At 41.1% G+C, this 18,007-nt stretch overlaps 1 protein-coding gene across 2 annotated transcripts in view; it reads left to right on the top strand.

Annotated features, from left to right (window-relative positions):
• Positions 1–18,007, top strand: part of PDHX (pyruvate dehydrogenase complex component X) — a 55,096-nt gene that overhangs the window by 17,377 nt on the left and 19,712 nt on the right. For both annotated transcript variants that reach the window (XM_081835472.1, XM_081835473.1), the window contains exons 4-7: positions 675–868; positions 2,887–2,985; positions 13,831–14,002; positions 15,060–15,207. In XM_081835472.1, the coding sequence (XP_081691598.1) occupies positions 675–868; positions 2,887–2,985; positions 13,831–14,002; positions 15,060–15,207 (613 nt within the window). The remainder of the gene's footprint in view (positions 1–674; positions 869–2,886; positions 2,986–13,830; positions 14,003–15,059; positions 15,208–18,007) is intronic.

The raw sequence follows: 18,007 nt of genomic DNA, 5'->3' as shown, positions 1-18,007 counted from the left end.
CTCCCTTTTTCCATTTCCTCCTTTTTGTGGTTTAATTAATACAGCTTATAATTACAGTCATTCTGAACACTAAGAATTCTGAGCATTCACTCATGTGAATCTCCATCATCATTTTGAAATGGTATAGCCCAGACACAGGTTTGTCACCTTATCTGTTTCTGGGGACAATGTCAGTAAGCATGTTTACTATTTGCTGAGCATATTTACCTCAGTACAGCATGTTTCTGACCGTGCAGTCCTATTGGGAGCAAGTCTCACTGTAATCAGTAGGAGACTTGAGATGAGTTTGATTGGATACATATGCTTAGAATTGCAGTGTGAAATAGTTTGCTTTGTGTCTATGCTACAGCTTCTGCAACTAACTTCAGGAGCATGGCATAGTTATACTAACTAGAATATGAGCCTCTGTTGCAGGGTCCAGGTTGGCTGCTAAAAAATACTCTGGTTCTTTCATGGGCTTGTATTTAACTTTTAGCGTTAAACCTTCTGCTAGATATCCTGCAGGACTAGGCAGTCCTAGCCCCTTAGAAGAAGTGGTTGGGCTGGTGAAGCTGCTGAGTGGGTGCAGGGGAGCATATTTCTCTTTCCCAACTATAAAACATTTACATTAGTTACAGGTGTGTGCATGTAGACATCAACCTGATTTCTCTACCACCACCCCCATCCATTTTCAGAAGGAAGAAGGAAGCAGAAATGTGCGTTTGGGTCAACTAATCGCCTTGCTAGTGGACGAAGGACAAGACTGGAAGCAAGTTGAAATACCAACTGAAACGAGCATTGCTGTGCCAGCAGCAGCAGCAGCAGCCCCACCTCCCACTCCTTCAGTAACATTGGCCCATAAAGTGGAACACCATCCTGGAAAGCTACAGTGAGTTTCTGCATACTTTTGAGCCAAGGCTTTCACTTTTTGATCATGCCCAACAAAAAGTTAGCGTTTGATGACAACCAAATTCAGTGCCCTTGATACTGCTGCAAAGCTATGGCAAAAAGAGTGATTACGCCTGTAGATTTGCATGCTATACAAAAGAGAAAAATACAGTGGTGCCTCCGGTTGTGGACGGGATCCGTTCCGGAGGTCCAGTTGGATCCCGAGGTTTCCGCAACCTGAGGACTGCTTCTGCACATTCACGCATGGCAAAACCCGGTAAAATACTTCTGGGTTTGCCGCTTTCGCATCCCGATGTTTACGTAACCAGAGGGTTACTACTGTAGTGCTTTTGGATGAAGATGCAGGAATCTTTAACCAACAAACCTTGCTTAAAGCATGGAGGTAAGAGACCAGTTTTAATACCCCTGTGAACTTTCAGTGATAGCAATGGTATTAGCAGTACTCGCTGTATAAAAAGCAAGGGGAACCATGTCGGTCCATAAGAATAAAAAAACTCTCCGAAAGCCAGAGTTAGGTAATATCTTTATTAGGACCAAACAAAATGTCACAAAATAGTGACATGCTTTCAGAACTCTTCATCAGGCAAGATATTACACAAAGCAGAAGAAATGAGGAAAACTGTGCTGCGGTTGTAGACCTTCCAATACTTGTGTCATAACATTGGAAGACTTGACAGACATCCTTCACTTCAGAATGTAATGAGCAATGCTGAAATAAAGCATTAAAATAAGTGACCAGTTATACTGTACTTGAGCTTGTGACATTCTGCATGATGGGGAACCCTTTAATGTCAAGGAGGTCCTTGAGGTAAAGGGCCCCATGTCTTTTTGGATTTGCTTGGAGACGAAAGGATTTAACTTTTCTGTAGGGCTGTATATTGAGTCAGACTGTTGGTCCATTTAGCCAAGTATTGTCTGGTTGATTCTGAGCAACGCTCTCGGAAAGAGTGTTCCCCGTGATTATTTTTTCTTCCATTAAACACATTTCAGAATCTCAGTTATATGGTTGTGATGGGAGATATACCCACCAACTTATTTTTCATGTGTAGAGTGTTTTGGTCATTTTTTTTGTTGGTATAATCTTCAATTGTGTATGTGAAAACAATCAACTTCTAAGCATTCAAAATTATGCATAGCTAGAGCTGTACAACTTGATAGTTTCCTGGCAATAAGAGAAAGAGCCATTAGTCTGGAAATAGGGTCCACAGATACATAGATCATCCAGGTATTGGTGGATTTCTAAAGTTCATTTATATGTATGCAACAGGATGAGCAAATGTGCTTCTTTTTAGATGCTACATTCTTAAATATGTTGTTGTAATGGTTCTAGGGGTTGCTCGTGCGTAAACCGGTGCAACACCTGGCTGGGTTGCCTGAGTGAACCTTTTCTGTCCGGACAGCCACTCACCTGTGGCTGTCTCAATCACTGGCAGAATCCGTCAGTGGGCATTTCTTGAACTTCTTCCAGCAAAGAAGCTCTTTGACGCCTAGTCTCCTCCTACTCTCCCTGCGCAGAAGCCTTCTGCGCAAGGAGGGTGTAGGCAGCGGAAGACCCTTACTCTCCCCGCTGGTCCCTGGCAAGGAGTCATGGGACCGCCTCGCCGCTTCCCCCATCTGCCCCCCTTCTCCACTGGTGCTACGCTGATTCTCTTCCCCAGAAGATGGGCTGCCTCTCCCCATCCCGGGATGCTCCCTGGGACCCCTCCGGAGCCCGCTCTCTCCCTCCAGCCCTGATGGCAGTTCCCTGACAGTTGTTTAATATTCTGGCTGTCCTGTATTTTTTATTTTATTTTATTTTTTTACTTCTACTAACTTCAGGGTTACCACAAGTCTCCTGATACTGTGTGTTGCCTGTTGTCATTTTGACTACAAAAGTGAGAGCATACAAAGGCTTGGTTCAGAATTAGAATATAGGATGATGGTATATAAACTCCTTTACCAAAATTGACAGGTTTTTAAATATGTGCCTTTTTAATGCAGTTTTTGCTTTGTCTGTAGGTTTCGGTTAAGTCCTGCTGCTCGCAACATTCTGGAGACACATGGACTTGATGCAAGTGGTTGCACACCTTCAGGTCCTCGAAGCATCTTCACTAAAGAGTATGGCATCTGTTCACCCCTTTCTTCCTTTATTTCTATATTTCTTCCTCAAAAATTTTTTTTTGTAGGAAAGATCAATGCTAGGTAAATGTTGAGACTGATTTGATGTCCAATGAAACAGGTATTGGAAGCTATCTTAGGAAGATTTTCTGATCGTTATTAGATTGTGGCATATTTGAACTCTGAAATATATTGGTATATATGTGTGGTAGAAGAAAGTAAGGATGAAAGAGAAAAGCAGACTGCAGCAAAACCTCATATAGGAGGAAGTGAGCAGGCAAGGGCTGGAGTTGCTAGGTCTAGAGTCTTGACAGGAAAGGACTATCATCTAACTCAGTTGGCATGAATGGGAAAGGACTTGTGGGTAGTGGAGCTCAATGTACACTAGTGGCCAAAATTGTGGAAACCTTTTGGGAAAAGTCTATTTCTGAGATTTGTGGTCTAAACTACAGAGCCTTGGGCTTGCTGATCAGAAGGTCGGCTGTTCGAATCCCCGTGATGGGGTGAGCTCCCGTTGTTCGGTCCCTGCTCCTGCCAACCTAGCAGTTTGAAAGCGTGTCAAAGTGCAAGTAGATAAATAGGTACCGCTCCAGCAGGAAGGTAAACGACGTTTCTGTGCGCTGCTCTGGTTTTGGTGTTTGGTTGCTCCAGAAGCGGCTTAGTCATGCTGGCCACATGACCTGGAAAAACTGTCTGCAGACAAATGCCGGCTCCCTCGGCCAGTAAAGAAGATAAGTGCTGCAACCCCAGAGTCATCTGTGACTGGACTTAATGGTCAGGGGTCCCTTTACCTTTTTAACACCTGATTGGCTCTCTAAACACTCATGCACATTGGCTACATTCAAGTGAAGGAAAACTACTGCTTATCAACCTAAGCAAGTTGTGCTTCCTTTTTCTAGTTATTTGGCTATAACATTTGATAGAGTACAGATAATTGAACAAACTTTATTGCATTACATTCTTCACTAAATTATCTTCCCATTGATATATAATTTTATGACATTACTAAAAAAATTAGTGGTGTTATGAGCCACCAAACCTCAGAAATACACTTTCCCCAAAAGGTTTCACAAAATTTTGGCCACTAGTTTATGCATCACACATTCCACAGCCACAAAAGATTCTGATGTCCCGATTAAGCAGTTTCTGATATTGAAACCTGTGTGATCAATAGATTAGTAGCAGATGAATTCACAGTGGTACCTCAGGTTAAGAACTTTATTCGTTTCGGAGGTCCATTCTTAACCTGAAACTGTTCTTAACCTGAGGTACCACTTTAGCTAATGGGGCCTCCTGCTGCCACCGCGCGATTTCTGTTCTCATCCTGAAGCAAAGTTCTTAACCCGAGATACTATTTCTGGGTTAGTGAAGTCTGTAACCTGAAGCATCTGTAACCCAAGGTACCACTGTATAATGCTTTGGTTTTGGTTTTGAATTCATTGAGATTTTTCAAGTAGACAGAAATTACATAACTTGGATGGAACAGTTACAGATAGGTAGCCGTGTTGGTCTGCCATAGTCAAAACAAAACAAATTCCTTCCAGTAGCACCTTAAAGACCAACTAAGTCAGTTCTTGGTATGAGCTTTCGTGTGCATGGTATCTGAAGAAGTGTGCATGCACACGAAAGCTCATACCAAGAACTGACTTAGTTGGTCTTTAAGGTGCTACTGGAAGGAATTTGTTTTGTTTTGGATGGAACAGTTTCTCGAAGGCCTTCTGGTACCTCGGGTTACAAACACTTCGGGTTACAGACTCCGCTAACCCGGAAGTAGTACCTCGGGTTCAGAACTTTACCTCAGGATGATAACAAAAATTGTGCGGCGGCAGCATGGTGGCAGAAGGAGGCCCCATTAGCTAAAGTGGTGCCTCAGGTTAAGAACGGTTTCAGGTTAAGAATGGACCTGCGGAATGAATTAAGTTCGTAACCAGAGGTACCACTGTAGATATCTTTTGCTATAGAATCCCTGATGGGCAGCCATCCAACCTCTGCTTGAAGGCTGCTTTCCCCCTACCTTAGAAAGAATAGTCTGCCTATACTGTTGTAGACCTATACCAAGTCAAGACCTAGATTTAAATGGTTTAGGAAATTATATATTAAAACAAACAACAATGAGAAGCAGCACAGCTTGTGCTTCGTTCACATTGTGACCTGATTTAGTCAGAACAGTGAGCTGTGTGGATGTTATATCATTTGTAATAGCAGCTCATTATCAGGAAGCTTAGTCATTATGTAAGTGTAACTGTAAATTATGGTATGTAAGTAGTTCGTGGCAGGTGGGAACCCTCTAGGTCACAAAGATATCTAATTAACTTTTCCTGGTAGCCATGGAGATGTACCACAGATTTTGCTAGAGGAGTAGAGGGAATGTTTGCAGCTAGAGAAATGCCTTTAAAATACACACTTGCCAACACCTACCTTTATTATTTCTTTTAACAGAATAAATTGTCTTGGAATAGCCCATTTGAAAGAGGAGTTTGCTGCTTAAATCATCACTGTAAAATTACTAAATCATGGTAAAAAAGAGGGACACATTCACTCATAGTTGTTTTTTTAAAAGTGTATGAATTTTTTTGGGATAAACAGATTTGAATGAATGTTGGTTGGGAAAATATATGCCGTGCAGCTAAGGCTTGCATCCAAAGTACTGCAAAGTCTCATGTCCCATAAGTTCAAGGATTTATGCTTGGGCAACAAAACTTCGCTGGGCATGTGCCCTGTACTCTTCCCAAATCCCAGCAGATGTGGGGAGCACATGAAGAGAGGGGAGAGGGGAATGTTATATTGCGCAAACATCAATCGTTGTACTAATCCAGGCATAGGCAAACTCGGCCCTCCAGATGTTTTGGGACTACAACTCCCATCATCTCTGACCACTGGTCCTGTTAGCTAGGGATGATGGGAGTTGTAGTCCCAAAACATCTGGAGGGCCGAGTTTGCCTATGCCTGGGCTTATGGAACAAGGGCATTGGATATTGCCCTTAGAACTGAATTACCAATAAATGCTCTAGGGTTCCTTTCCATGGAGATACATTGGTTCCTTTCCATGGAGATACAGTGGTACCTCCGGTTGCAAACAGGATCCGTTCCGGAGGTCCGACCGGATGCCGAGATTTTCGCAACCTGAGGATCACTGTTATACGCATGCGTGTGGTGGTAGACTACTTCTGCGCATGTGTGCATGGTGATAGGCTGCTTCTGCACATGCACGCGTGGCGGTAGACTGGTTCTGCGCATGCACACGGCAAAACGCTTCCAGGGTTGCTGCTTTTGCAACCTGAAGTTTACGTTACCCAAGGAGCTACTGTACAGTGAAATGCAACTGATGCTATTTCTGTACAGTATCTAAATACATGGTTCTTTCTGATTCAGAGTAGATGTTTCTCAGGGCTGGCGCTACTAATAGGTACAGTGAGGCAGCTATCTCGGGCAACACATTTCAGGTGTCATGAAAGGGCAACAAGTTGTTAATTTTATTATTGTATTTTTAATGCCAGGATGGGAGAAAATGTGTTCATGACGTTTACTAGCTCAGATGCCAAAATAACTTGGCTGACCCTCAGTTCTTGACTTGTAGACAGGTGGGAAATGTCATTGGTTACTTCACCTCAGGCTACAAAATGTATTGGGCCAGCCCTGATACTTCCGGTGTGAAACTATCACAGAACAGGGGTTCTCAGACATTTTTTTAATGAAATTATTACTGCTTTGTCAGGCTTACTAGTTGAAGGCAGCAAGGCAAGTTCCTGTTTGCAGTATAACTTGTTTATTTATTATTCTGTAGATCTCTTGAATGCAAGAAATTTAAAAGATTGAAATATATATCCATTGCCATCCAGTTTCAGTATTAAGTGCAATTCATCACACATAATGTGGTGGGTTGTATCATTGTCCTGGAAAGTACTGCAATGCTTACAAATATATATTCACATTGGCACTTACCATAAACCTTGATTAATCATTGCTGCCATCAAATCTTGTTCTTGTTCCTCTTTCAGGTTTCCCTATTAGCTTGTTGTTACCCAATTAACTTTTATGTTTACTGGACAGTCAAGTGTTTTATGTAGTATACAAAGCTGCGTAATTGCATAAGCTGTCTGCAATTATTTTCATAATGATGGTTACTATCAGTATAGCATGTGGGCATTACTGACAAACAAAAGACTCAAATTCTGTAGATGATACATTCAGCAATTATTTTTTGCCTTGGCTGCTCTTTTCAAAACTCAGAGGAATGGCAGTACATATATCCTGTGTATTTGAGCCATTTCCCGGGGGAGTATCTGGGAATTAAGCATACAATTCTTCTATTGATACCGTGTTCAAAATCCCTGAGCAATCAAAGACTTGAACTTTTCCCATATATGCATTCATTTGTGACTTGGAATACCTTGAAGTGTTTTAGCTGGATTATTACTGTATTTTTCTGTGTATAAGACTAGGGTTTTCCCCCCTAAAAAAATAATGTCCAAAATTTGGGGGCGTCTTATACACGGGGACCATCTCCCCCCCATTTTCTTAAATTGGAGTCCCCCAAAATATAGTCTTATAGATGGAAAAATATGGTATGCCCATTGTTTCCTCTGTTTGATTAGGCAGCATTACTTTATTTAGTAATTTTGGCACTTTTCATTTTATTTGATTAGCTATCCAGTGTTTACATAATTGAAAAAACCCAATTCCTATATTAAAGGAAAAAATATGGACTAGGATCTTAGAAAGCTACTATAGGTGCAGCCAAGGTTTTGAGCTTGGCTAGTTAGTTTGCTTTTGACACTTTTAATAGCCTCCCCATGCCAGCTGTATCACAAATTCAAAGTTTCCTAAGTTTTGAGCTACGGCACAGGGATCTGCGACTTGAAAGACACAAGCCAAAAGTCCCTTGTGTGTGTGTGAAATTAGTTGCACAGTTCTTTGGAGTCTGGCCATAGTCTTAATATGAATGCAGGTGATATTTGTGGATATTTGAATATTAAAAATAGGGGCAGGTGTGTTTCTACATAATATGTATGTACCATGCTGTTTGGAAACCTGCCAAATTCAGAAGGGCTGTTCATTCTTCCAACTTTGCTCTCACATCTGCTTTGAGTTGTATTGCAAGGAACAAGTAAACATGGATCTCTTGTATGTGAGAGAGCGATAAAAAAAACTTACTTGGATGGGTTAGGCAACCCTTATGCTTTCGGTAAACCCTTTTCAGTAGGAAAAATAAATAAATCCTAAAATAAATGAACTATGGGCAAAGTTGCCTACTTGGAAGTGAGTCCCTAAACATGCATGAATCAGCAGTTCTGTGCATAGAAGTAACATTCAGTGTGCACATGACAACTGCCTGCTGCCTGAATGTTATTTACAGATTGCAGTTCATGGTCTTTATGCCGGTAGTTGGATTGCTGAATGTTATTGGCCGTAGCTGCCAAGGAGACTGAATGTTCCATGGCAGCTGTAGTTAGTCAGTAAAATGACTACTTGTGTGGAAGCCAGAGGGGAAACTAGTGAATTGTGTAAAGATGGACCTGCCATGTGGGAGATATCACCTCAGCAGTTCTCTGTCTTGAAGGTGACTTAACTACAGCTTGGGAAATCTATCTTTTTTTATTATTGAATTTGTATAATGTCCTTCCTCCCAAAGGGGCCCAGGGCAGCAGACATCCAAACGTTGAAAAAAATACAATGTTAAATAATTTTTATTTTAAAAAAACATATTTTAAAACAATTTAGAATATTTCAAAGCCATCGCATCCCCTCACAGTTACTAATTTCAGAATTGCCGTGGCCAGTATCTTATCAGCCATCAAATACCTATACTTATCAGCCATCAAATCTCTAAAATTTCTCCTGAAAGTCAATAATGAGGGAGAGAGACACACCTCACCAGGCAGGGCACTCCATGAACGGGGGACTACCACCAAGAAGGCACTGCTGTAGGTCATTGCCAACAGCGCGGCTGCTAGAGCACCACCAATAGGGTGTCCCCTACCGATTGTGGGGCCCAAGATGGTTGACATGGGGGAGATGCTTTCTTAGGTTCTTGAGTCCCCAAACTGTTAACACTTGGTACACTAGCTAACATTTTGAATTGGGCTCGGTAGTTCACTGGCAGCCAGTGCAGAAATTTCAGGACCAGTGCTAGCCTGGCATCCAAACTGAAACCTGCTTATGTAGCTTTGAGAAGAAATTCAGAGTCCAGTTGAAGCCGTGGCCCTACAAGCAGTGCTTTTCTTCTAGAAAATAAGGTGCCAGAACTGCTTGCCCCTTGAGTACCCCTAGAAAAAAGCACTACCTGCAAAGAACCCTCTTAGTTGTTCTGTTCACACTATTCTGCTAATCTTACTGACAGTATTTGGCTCGATAATTCCCAGTCTGGTTCTTTTCAGAACTGCAGGTGGCAGCAAGACACAATTTTTATAGGCCGTGACATCTTAACCAGTTAAAGTAGCTAAATCCCTTGCATTCTATCTTGCAAATTAATTGTGGAAATGGATCTGGATTCCATATAAAGGATTCATTGGTCAATTACCACAAAATCTTTACTAGCATGAACCTGTATTTGGTTTTAATAATACTGGCTTTTACCTTTATTTGGAAATATATACATTGTCTGTTTGTTCTAACCTCTATACAGTTTAGCGGAAGCAGTTTCTGTCCTGTTAAAACATACCTTTGCTCTTTTTGTATCACAAACCAAGAAATCCTGGAAACCAGCTTATATGCAAAATTGGAATATGAATTGTATTTTTTTATACCCCAAGTGTTGGGCTATAACCACATTTCCTCCAGTGATAAGGATCTATCTACAACCTATTGTAGCATTTTTTTTTTTTAAAAAAAAGATCAAATAACTATATACAGCATACTTTGAGAACATCTAATAAAAGGCAAAGTGACACTTGTTTGTGTAAATTAAACAATAGTGAAAAGGAAGCTCACACACCAGGTCAGAAGTTTATGGCTGAAGTTCATACTTCATTGAAATCAGTGGCAAAACCCCTATTGATTTTAATGAACCAGATTGGCTCCCATAATTATTAACTAAAGCACTGCATGTCACAAATAAATTAATTCATAACTAGCAGCAGTATATTATCTATGCAAGTCGCAGGGGAAGCAATTAAATTTTATGGGGGTACTGTGGTATCTAAAAAAAGATGTATGTATGATATATATGTAATTTTCAGTACATTTAAGCATCTTTCTGGCTGACAAATGGCCTGTCCTGTTGAACCCTGTAATTATTTATTACTGTTACTAAGATTTTCTATAGTGCTTTGAATATGTTAATTATTCCAAAGTCACTGAAGCTGGTAATGGTATGAAAGAGTTGATAATGGTATTTTATCGTATGAGAATGAGAGTGAAAACTTCTTTCAACCACAACTTTCAAATCTCTGTGAATTAGGAAAAATCTATTAATAATGCAGCTAGCAGTATAAATTTCCTAATAGCTATTTTAAGCTGTCCAATCTTTCTCCACAAGCTAGTTATGGCTTTTTGAATTAAGAAATTGAAGACTGTAAAATTTTATGGCTTTATTATATCAGTCTTTAAAAATAGTCAATGTTCCATTATATGAACCCTGTAATATAATTCCCTAGGCTTCTTTTTGTTCTTTACCTACCAAAATGCATCTATGTAACTTGGAACAAGGTTATTTTTTCCCCACTGACAGGTTTCACACAGGCAGTTGTACGCTGGCTTTGATTTCCAATGATGTCTTGTAGTGCAAAATAAGAAAATAGTACAGTTGCCTTAAGAACGAGAATGAATGACAGAAAATCCTAACTAGTGTATTACTATTTGCGGTCAGTAGCACCTCAATTCTGTTGTTTGTTTCTAGTATCTGATATTACCTCTGAACATTGAGGTTCCATTTAATCCCATTGCTGATAGCATCTGTTAGATACATTGACCCACTTCACACGTCACAGGAAACCATAGTTAATACCGTATTTTTCGCTCTATAAGACGCACCAGACCACAAGACGCACCTAGTTTTTGGAGGAGGAAAACAAGAAAAATAATATTCTGAATCCCAGAAGCCAGAACAGCAAGAGGGATCGCTGCGCAGTGAAAGCAGCAATTCCTCTTCCTGTTCTGGCTTCTGGGATAGCTGCGCAGCCTGCATTCACTCCATAAGACGCACACACATTTCCCCTTACTTTTTAGGAGGGAAAAAGTGAGTATTATAGAGCAAAAAATACGGTAGTTTGCCATGAATGTGCCTTTGGGGGCTGGTGTGTGGAGGAAACAAACTTCAATTCTAGCTTTAATGTTAACCAGGGATCATGGCTTTTGTTTTACTCCCAACAAACCATGATATGTAGTCTAGACTTATTTTAGGCTTACTGCGTGTAACCATTTGGTGCCTGTATATAATGCTAAGCCTAGAATCATGATTTGTTCTTCCATATGCTAGCACAGCAGTTGCAGTCATGGCAAACAATTTATGGTGGTTTACTGTGACGTGCAAAAAAGCCAATCTTTAAGAGTCATCTAAGCTAGTAGTCATCATCACAGCCTGAGGCAGTGAATTCCTTCTAGGTATTCTTTTTAAATCACCAATTAAAGAGAAAAGGAGGATAAAACAAAAAGGTAAATAATGATGCTTTTGTTATAATATTGCCAGTATGGATGTAAAGTTAACTTCCTCTAAATCAGGCATCCCCAAACTCGGCCCTCCAGATGTTTTGGGACTACAATTCCCATCATCCCTGACCACTGGTCCTGTTAGCTAGGGATGGTGGGAGTTGTAGTCCCAAAAGATCTGGAGGGCTGAATTTGGGGGTGCCTGTTCTAAATCATGGTTAAGAATTCAGGAACCAGTCTCGGGAATGTGAGTTCACTCTCCCTCTCTCTGAAGCAAGTTCTTTCCCTTCTGCTGTAACCACATTTAAAGGAAATGTCAACATATAACATGGTTTTGGACACGATTTAAATGGGAAACTTTGTCAGCCACCATTAATGTAGATATTTCCTTAGCTATAGCGAGAATTCACCCTAAGGATGTGGGGAAAGGGACTGCATATCCCTCAAGATGGCTCCCTATTTTTGGGTGAGGAAACCAGCACATACCGCCCAAGTGCCCTGGAAAAAAATGGGGCACCCTGTTTCTTCAGGTGAGATCGTGGTGGCCATTTTGGATGCTGGGCTCTTGCTCCATGCTCTTGCCCCAGAAAAAGTGCTTCTTCTACGTTGAGAGTGCAGCATGGGTCACATGACTCATCCAGAAGCAGACCAACGTTCAACTTATTCTGGATCCTATCCATATTTTTAGAAGCCTTAAATACGCCAGTAACTTTCTAAATTGTCTTGTGTCTTGTAAAGTACAGTGGATATTTGAGCTGCATATTACCAGTTCGAGAAATGGCTGAGAGGAAGAATAATGTTTAGTTGGTACTGTTCCATTTAATGTATTAGGCTGACTGTAATAACTGTAGCTGTATGTGCAGCCATAATTGTAAAGTGGGGGGGAGGAGGCTGTATGGACTGACTAGATGAGAAATCTCTCATGATACATGAGAAATACAACAGTGCTGAGCACAAGGTTGATCAACTTTTAGTTATTCATCTCTGAACGATTTGCAATAGATTTGTGGGGGGGAAAATTGTGTTAAAGGATTCAAAGTTCAATTTGTTACAGTAAACCAATTGTTGGTCTGAGCCATGTAAAAAGAACCCTATTCCTCAATTCTGCCTTCCTGAGCCACTGTTTTGGACCAGGCACCAATTGAACCTTTGTGTTTCAGTAAATAAAAAGAGGAGATCTCGCCAGTCTACAGTCTGCCCACCTCACGGATGCTTGTGGAAATGGCACCATTTGAAAGATCTGTTTGGTACACTGGATTAATAAAATCTGTTATAAACCAAATTACTCATATTTGAATATTTTAACTTCTTGGGATACTTGTTTAAATTCTTCATATCTGAAGACATTTTAAATAACTGGAGTAAGATTTTTAAAAATCAAAAAGTGATTCTGCTTCTGTAACCATGAAAATGACAATAGTACATTGGCTGGAAGCATATACATCCCTGGAGAATTTGTTGTTTGCTGATGGAACTTCACCTGTACCTTGTACTGAGCATTTCATGTACAAAACTTGTGGGAAGATTATGTTCTGTATATATTGCATCATAATCCCTGGACAGAATAATAGCAGTGTCTAGAAAAGGTGTTGGCAGGGCAGGGAGACTTTGCGTGCGCAGGAAATCAAAATGAAAAATGTGTTTGTTTCCTATTTCATAAATTCTAATCTTGGATTAAGCACTTTCCACACAGTCTTCTCACCCAGGGTTTTTAATTTTAGTTTTAGTCTTGTGATATAAAAAGCAGGTCAGCTGCCAGCTACATTTTTAAGGTGTTGTTGCAGTACTAACTCACAGCCTTGTCACGTTTTCAGCTTTTGTGTTGCCAACCCCTCACTCCCAACCCAAGTTACACATTTGATTTCAAAGGTGATGAAGTTGTCGTGGATTAACTTCCCATCCCACCATGGGATGTGGTTTGTCCAAAATATATATCTCGAGGGCAAAAAGAAAATTGAAAGGTAGCCTTAGCGGAAGAAAGATGATAAAAGCTCTTTTCCCCCACTCCCCATACCACAACTTGGCATATTAGTGAACCACTGTTTCCATAATTGTTGAGGATTACTTGGAGCAGGAAGTGGCTCTGGTTTGAAGAAGAAGAAGAAAAGAACTTTACAAATATTTCAAACAGTTGTTGGGGTTCACAGCAAACCTCATTAGCATTAGAGATTTAGTTTCTGATTTGGGGGTGTGGGTTGTTTTGTGTTTCTGCTTTTACTGTATTCTAAAGTGTGTTTGCATTTGTCATTTAAACAACAGGGATGCCCTCAAGCTTTTAGAGCAGAAGCAGAAAGGGAAACCTGTAGCAGCAAAGCCAGTGGTTTCTTCACTCCCTGCACAACAACCTGGAGTGCCTTCAGCAACAACACCTCTTCCTCCTTCTCGTCCTCTGGCTCCACCTGTTTCTGTGCCAGGTCGACCTGCTTCCGTGGTAATAACTATGGCAGAATTGCCTTCCCCCCTTGAATTTTCAGACAGGTCAAAACAAAACACAGTAATGTGGGTTAAAATAAGAGGAAGCTTTGTAGTAACAAAGAGGGTTCTTCATCTTCAGATCACAGTATCTCGTTCAAATAGCTGGTCAGGGGAATAGATAGATACAGGGCTATTTCTGTCATAGTCACATACAGATTGGACTCGAGAGATGCCAAGGAAGAAGAAGGGAGCGAATTCTAGAATCTGTCACATCCCAGTTGAAAGAAGACAGAACATTTTGCATATATCCACCACAGGGACATGGATAAGCATGCACAAGTGTCCTCAAGAGAGCACTGTTGAAATTACATTAGTTAAGCTTATAAGGTGGGCACCCCATCCCCATTTTAAAAAGAGTTGCATTTCTTAGGATCTACTTAGATTGAGTTTTCTGCATTGCGTTGGGTTGGACTAGGTGACCCTCGGGGTTCCCTCCAACTCTACAATTCTGTGGTCCTGCTGCATTTTTTCCCTTCCTTCCCCTCCTTTTCTTGGGTTGGTGGGAATTTAAAAAGAGCCTCACGGCCCTCAGCCGCACCTAGTCCTTTTCTTTTTCTGCAGTTAAAAAAGGCATCCCCAGCCCTCCATCGCTTCTCTATCATGGACACTCCAGAAAACATGCAGGGCTATTTGGGAAGCCAAAGATGCTCTTTTATAATTGCACAAAAATAAGAGAAACTTGTGGGAGATACACAAACTTGTTGAGGCTTTTTCCTCATTTTTGTAGGGGATAAATGAACTGGCCAGGAGCACACCTTCAAGTAAAATGCATCTATCACTTGTGTCAACAGTATAAAAATAAAAAAGTGTGTAATGAGTTCAAAAAGATGAGAGGTCATTTGAAAAGTTTCCTTATGGCAGAGATGGTTCTGGGTGGATCACATCATTCCAGCTTTCACCATCAATGTTGTTTTGAAATTCAAACTTTGTTATTTATTGCTATTAGCATATTTCATTGAACTTGTCTTCCTTTAATGTAGTATGTGCAATGTGTTTTTTTATTTTTATTACAGGGCACATTCACTGAAGTCCCTGCTAGCAATATTAGAAGAGTTATTGCTCAGAGGCTAACAGAATCTAAAACCACCATACCTCATGCATATGCAACTGCTGATTGTGACCTTGGTGCTGTTATGAAACTAAGGCAAGAGCTGGCAAAAGGTGAACTATTACTATTTTAAAAAAATTGTTTCATATAATATGCTCCGTTTGCCGATCTATCCTGATCTACTATTTGGTCAGCAATTCTGCATACTTTGTCATGGATGGTTAGTATTTGTATATTCAGCGACCCAGCTAAGCATTGCTGGTAATAAATTAAACTGTCCTGCATGTGAAGGAATGAAACTGTTCACTCCTTCGTGTTTTGTTTGCCTCTTATAAAATTGTTACTTTTTGCTGAGGTTCTCCGGCACAGGAAATTTAATTAGGGTTGTTGCTGTGATGTGTTATGCGTTGTTGCTTTCCGTTTTACCGTTCTTTGGGATTATACAGTAATTAAAAGTGGGTAAGAAGTGTTTTAAGTAAACAAACAAGTCTAGCAATGAAGGGGAAACACACTCTTTCTAATTAGCTTTGGAATCAAGCGAGAAAATAAGATAGTTGACTTGTTGCGTCAGAGCCATGACAATTGAAGAGAGGGAGAAGAAAGGGCTGTGGAAAAAGCACAGTTGGGCATTGCATCAGAGAGGCCAGAAAGGGACCTAGAAGCTGAACTGAGAGGTGGAAATGTTGACTTATTGACTTGGTTCGGGAAATGGTCTAACTAGGTACATATTTCTCTATTGATTTGCTCTTATGAGTAACTACTCACTCTGTAACCCTAGGGTTTCCCCCCTAAAATAAACAAAAACTGTTAACTTGTTGTCTCACTAAAACCTTAAGTTAAAGCATGACATGTTTTGGGGAAAAAATGTTCTTGGGCCTTGTTTATTCACCCCACACCTAAATGCCACACCACTCTCCTCAGTCCAGGGAGTAGGTTGGGCCGATTAAAAGTCCAAGAGATTAAAGGGCTGTTGAGTGGAGGCAGCCAGAAGAAAAAAGATATATCCACTTGGGGGCAGTGATGAAGCTAACAAAAAAGAATGGTTGGCTTGGCAGGTTTGCTTGCCTCCTCTCCTTCTCACGGTCCAGGCTTTAGCCTGTGCCATCACACTGCAAATCACCAAATTGATTTAAGCAATTTTGCTTTCCCCATATTTCCATTTAAGCTGCCTTGATTTCTTAATTCTGTTTCGGCTGTAACGATTTTCCGTTGAAATTGAGAGTGCTGCCTCTCTATTACTTAATGCTTTAAACACAGAGAATGAAATTGCTTCCCTGATTGGGGGTATAATTTAAAATGCTCTGATTAAAAAGGTATTGGCGCTTCAAAATTGCTGGTTCACTTTTTATACATAAATTAAAACATTTACAAAATGAGTACATGCTGTGGAACAGGGATGGGGAAATTGCTGCTCTGTGGACTGGATGGGGTTCACAGTGCTCTGGCCCACAGGCTTGCTCACCCATAAAGCCACGCACCTCTCCAATGCAAGGCTTTTTTGAAGCTTAATTGCTGTGCTGGAGGTGAGAGGCTAGAATGAGAGACTGAGAGCATGAGCTGTCAGTGTTTGGAGCAGCCCATTCACTCTCAGCTCTAGCCATGCCCACTTTGACCATGCCCACTTTTGATTTCGCCCTGCCCACCACTGGCCATGATGTGTTTCTTATAAAAGGTGAAAAGCCAGAATTATCTGGGCAACAGCAGTAGGGTTTTTTTTTTGGGGGGGGGGGGTGTATTAAAAAAAATTCTCTAAGGATTCAAATAGACTGAAACACCTCTTGTTAGACAAATATGCGCATGTGAACAACTGTCTGAAGCTGAATGGGTCTCATTCGATAAAGTGTAACAGACAATGAGTACAACTGCTGAAGATGGTGTGTGTGTGTGTGTGTGTGTGAGAGAGAGAGAGAGAGAGAGAGAGAGAGAGAGAGAGAGAGAGGTCAAGACAGAAAAATATCGTTGAACTAAGCAATCTTTGTGCCCACTTAATAGGAGTCCAGATTGGGAAGAATATGTAAAATCTCAGGTAGATAAAGGATTAGTTTCTTGGGGAAGATCTGTGACTCTTTCACAAGGCTAGTTCCCATGAAGATGCTGTGTCTTAGGGGGCATGACTTGATCAATTTCACCAGTCCTCATCATCAAGTGGAGGAGCCAGGCTCTGGTGAGTGAGATGCACCTGAGATTTCCTCCAGATCTGGAGCTACAGTGCAGGTAGTGCTATTTTTCTAGAAAAAGAGGTGCTGGAACTCACCGTGAATGTCTCCCCTTGTTCTTTCATAATGGCAATGGCGCCCACCTGAGAGGTGCAAGAATTGAGTTCCAGCTGGAGAAACCCACTCTTGCTCCATACACAAAGCTTGGCAGGAGCCTGCACAAGCATAGCAAGGTTCTGCCTCTCAGTTCAGAACAGAAGGCAAGACATAGGGGTTCCCTCAGCTTGGAGCAGCTGGCAGGTTTAGAAACAGAGCCAGCTCTTCCTCTCCCTTCAGCTGAACAGTTGTGAGTTGGGATTTGCCCCCCCCCAAAAAAACTCCTTCCCAGCTTCAAAAATTAGAGTGAATTTGATCTGTTAAATTTTGGGGGGCCGTTCTTTTTAACAATTTTACATGAAGGAGACTTCATTATGTTCAGCGATTAATATGTTAAATGATGGTATTGATGTAAATAACACAGCAAGACATTTTCCCTTGACCTCTGCATTTCAGAGACCTAGCATGAACCTTGAGAGGAAAGAGGCTCTCCCCTATTCCTTCATCCCTCTGCCAGCAGAGTCCCTCTGTGGATGGTTTTCATTGAGCTGACTCTTGGGACTGACTGATGACTTCCCTAAAAGCTTCTCTTAGATCTCCCCAAGCTCAACTGGTTGTTCTCAGAGACCCAGCAAGTACCTCTGAGCCTGAGAGGGGGAAC

Source organism: Podarcis erhardii (assembly GCF_964252035.2).
Source record: "Podarcis erhardii genome assembly, chromosome: 1".
NCBI classification, from domain to species: domain Eukaryota; kingdom Metazoa; phylum Chordata; class Lepidosauria; order Squamata; family Lacertidae; genus Podarcis; species Podarcis erhardii.
Note: the sequence above shows the minus strand (reverse complement) of the source record. Positions and strands in the feature narration are given on the sequence as shown.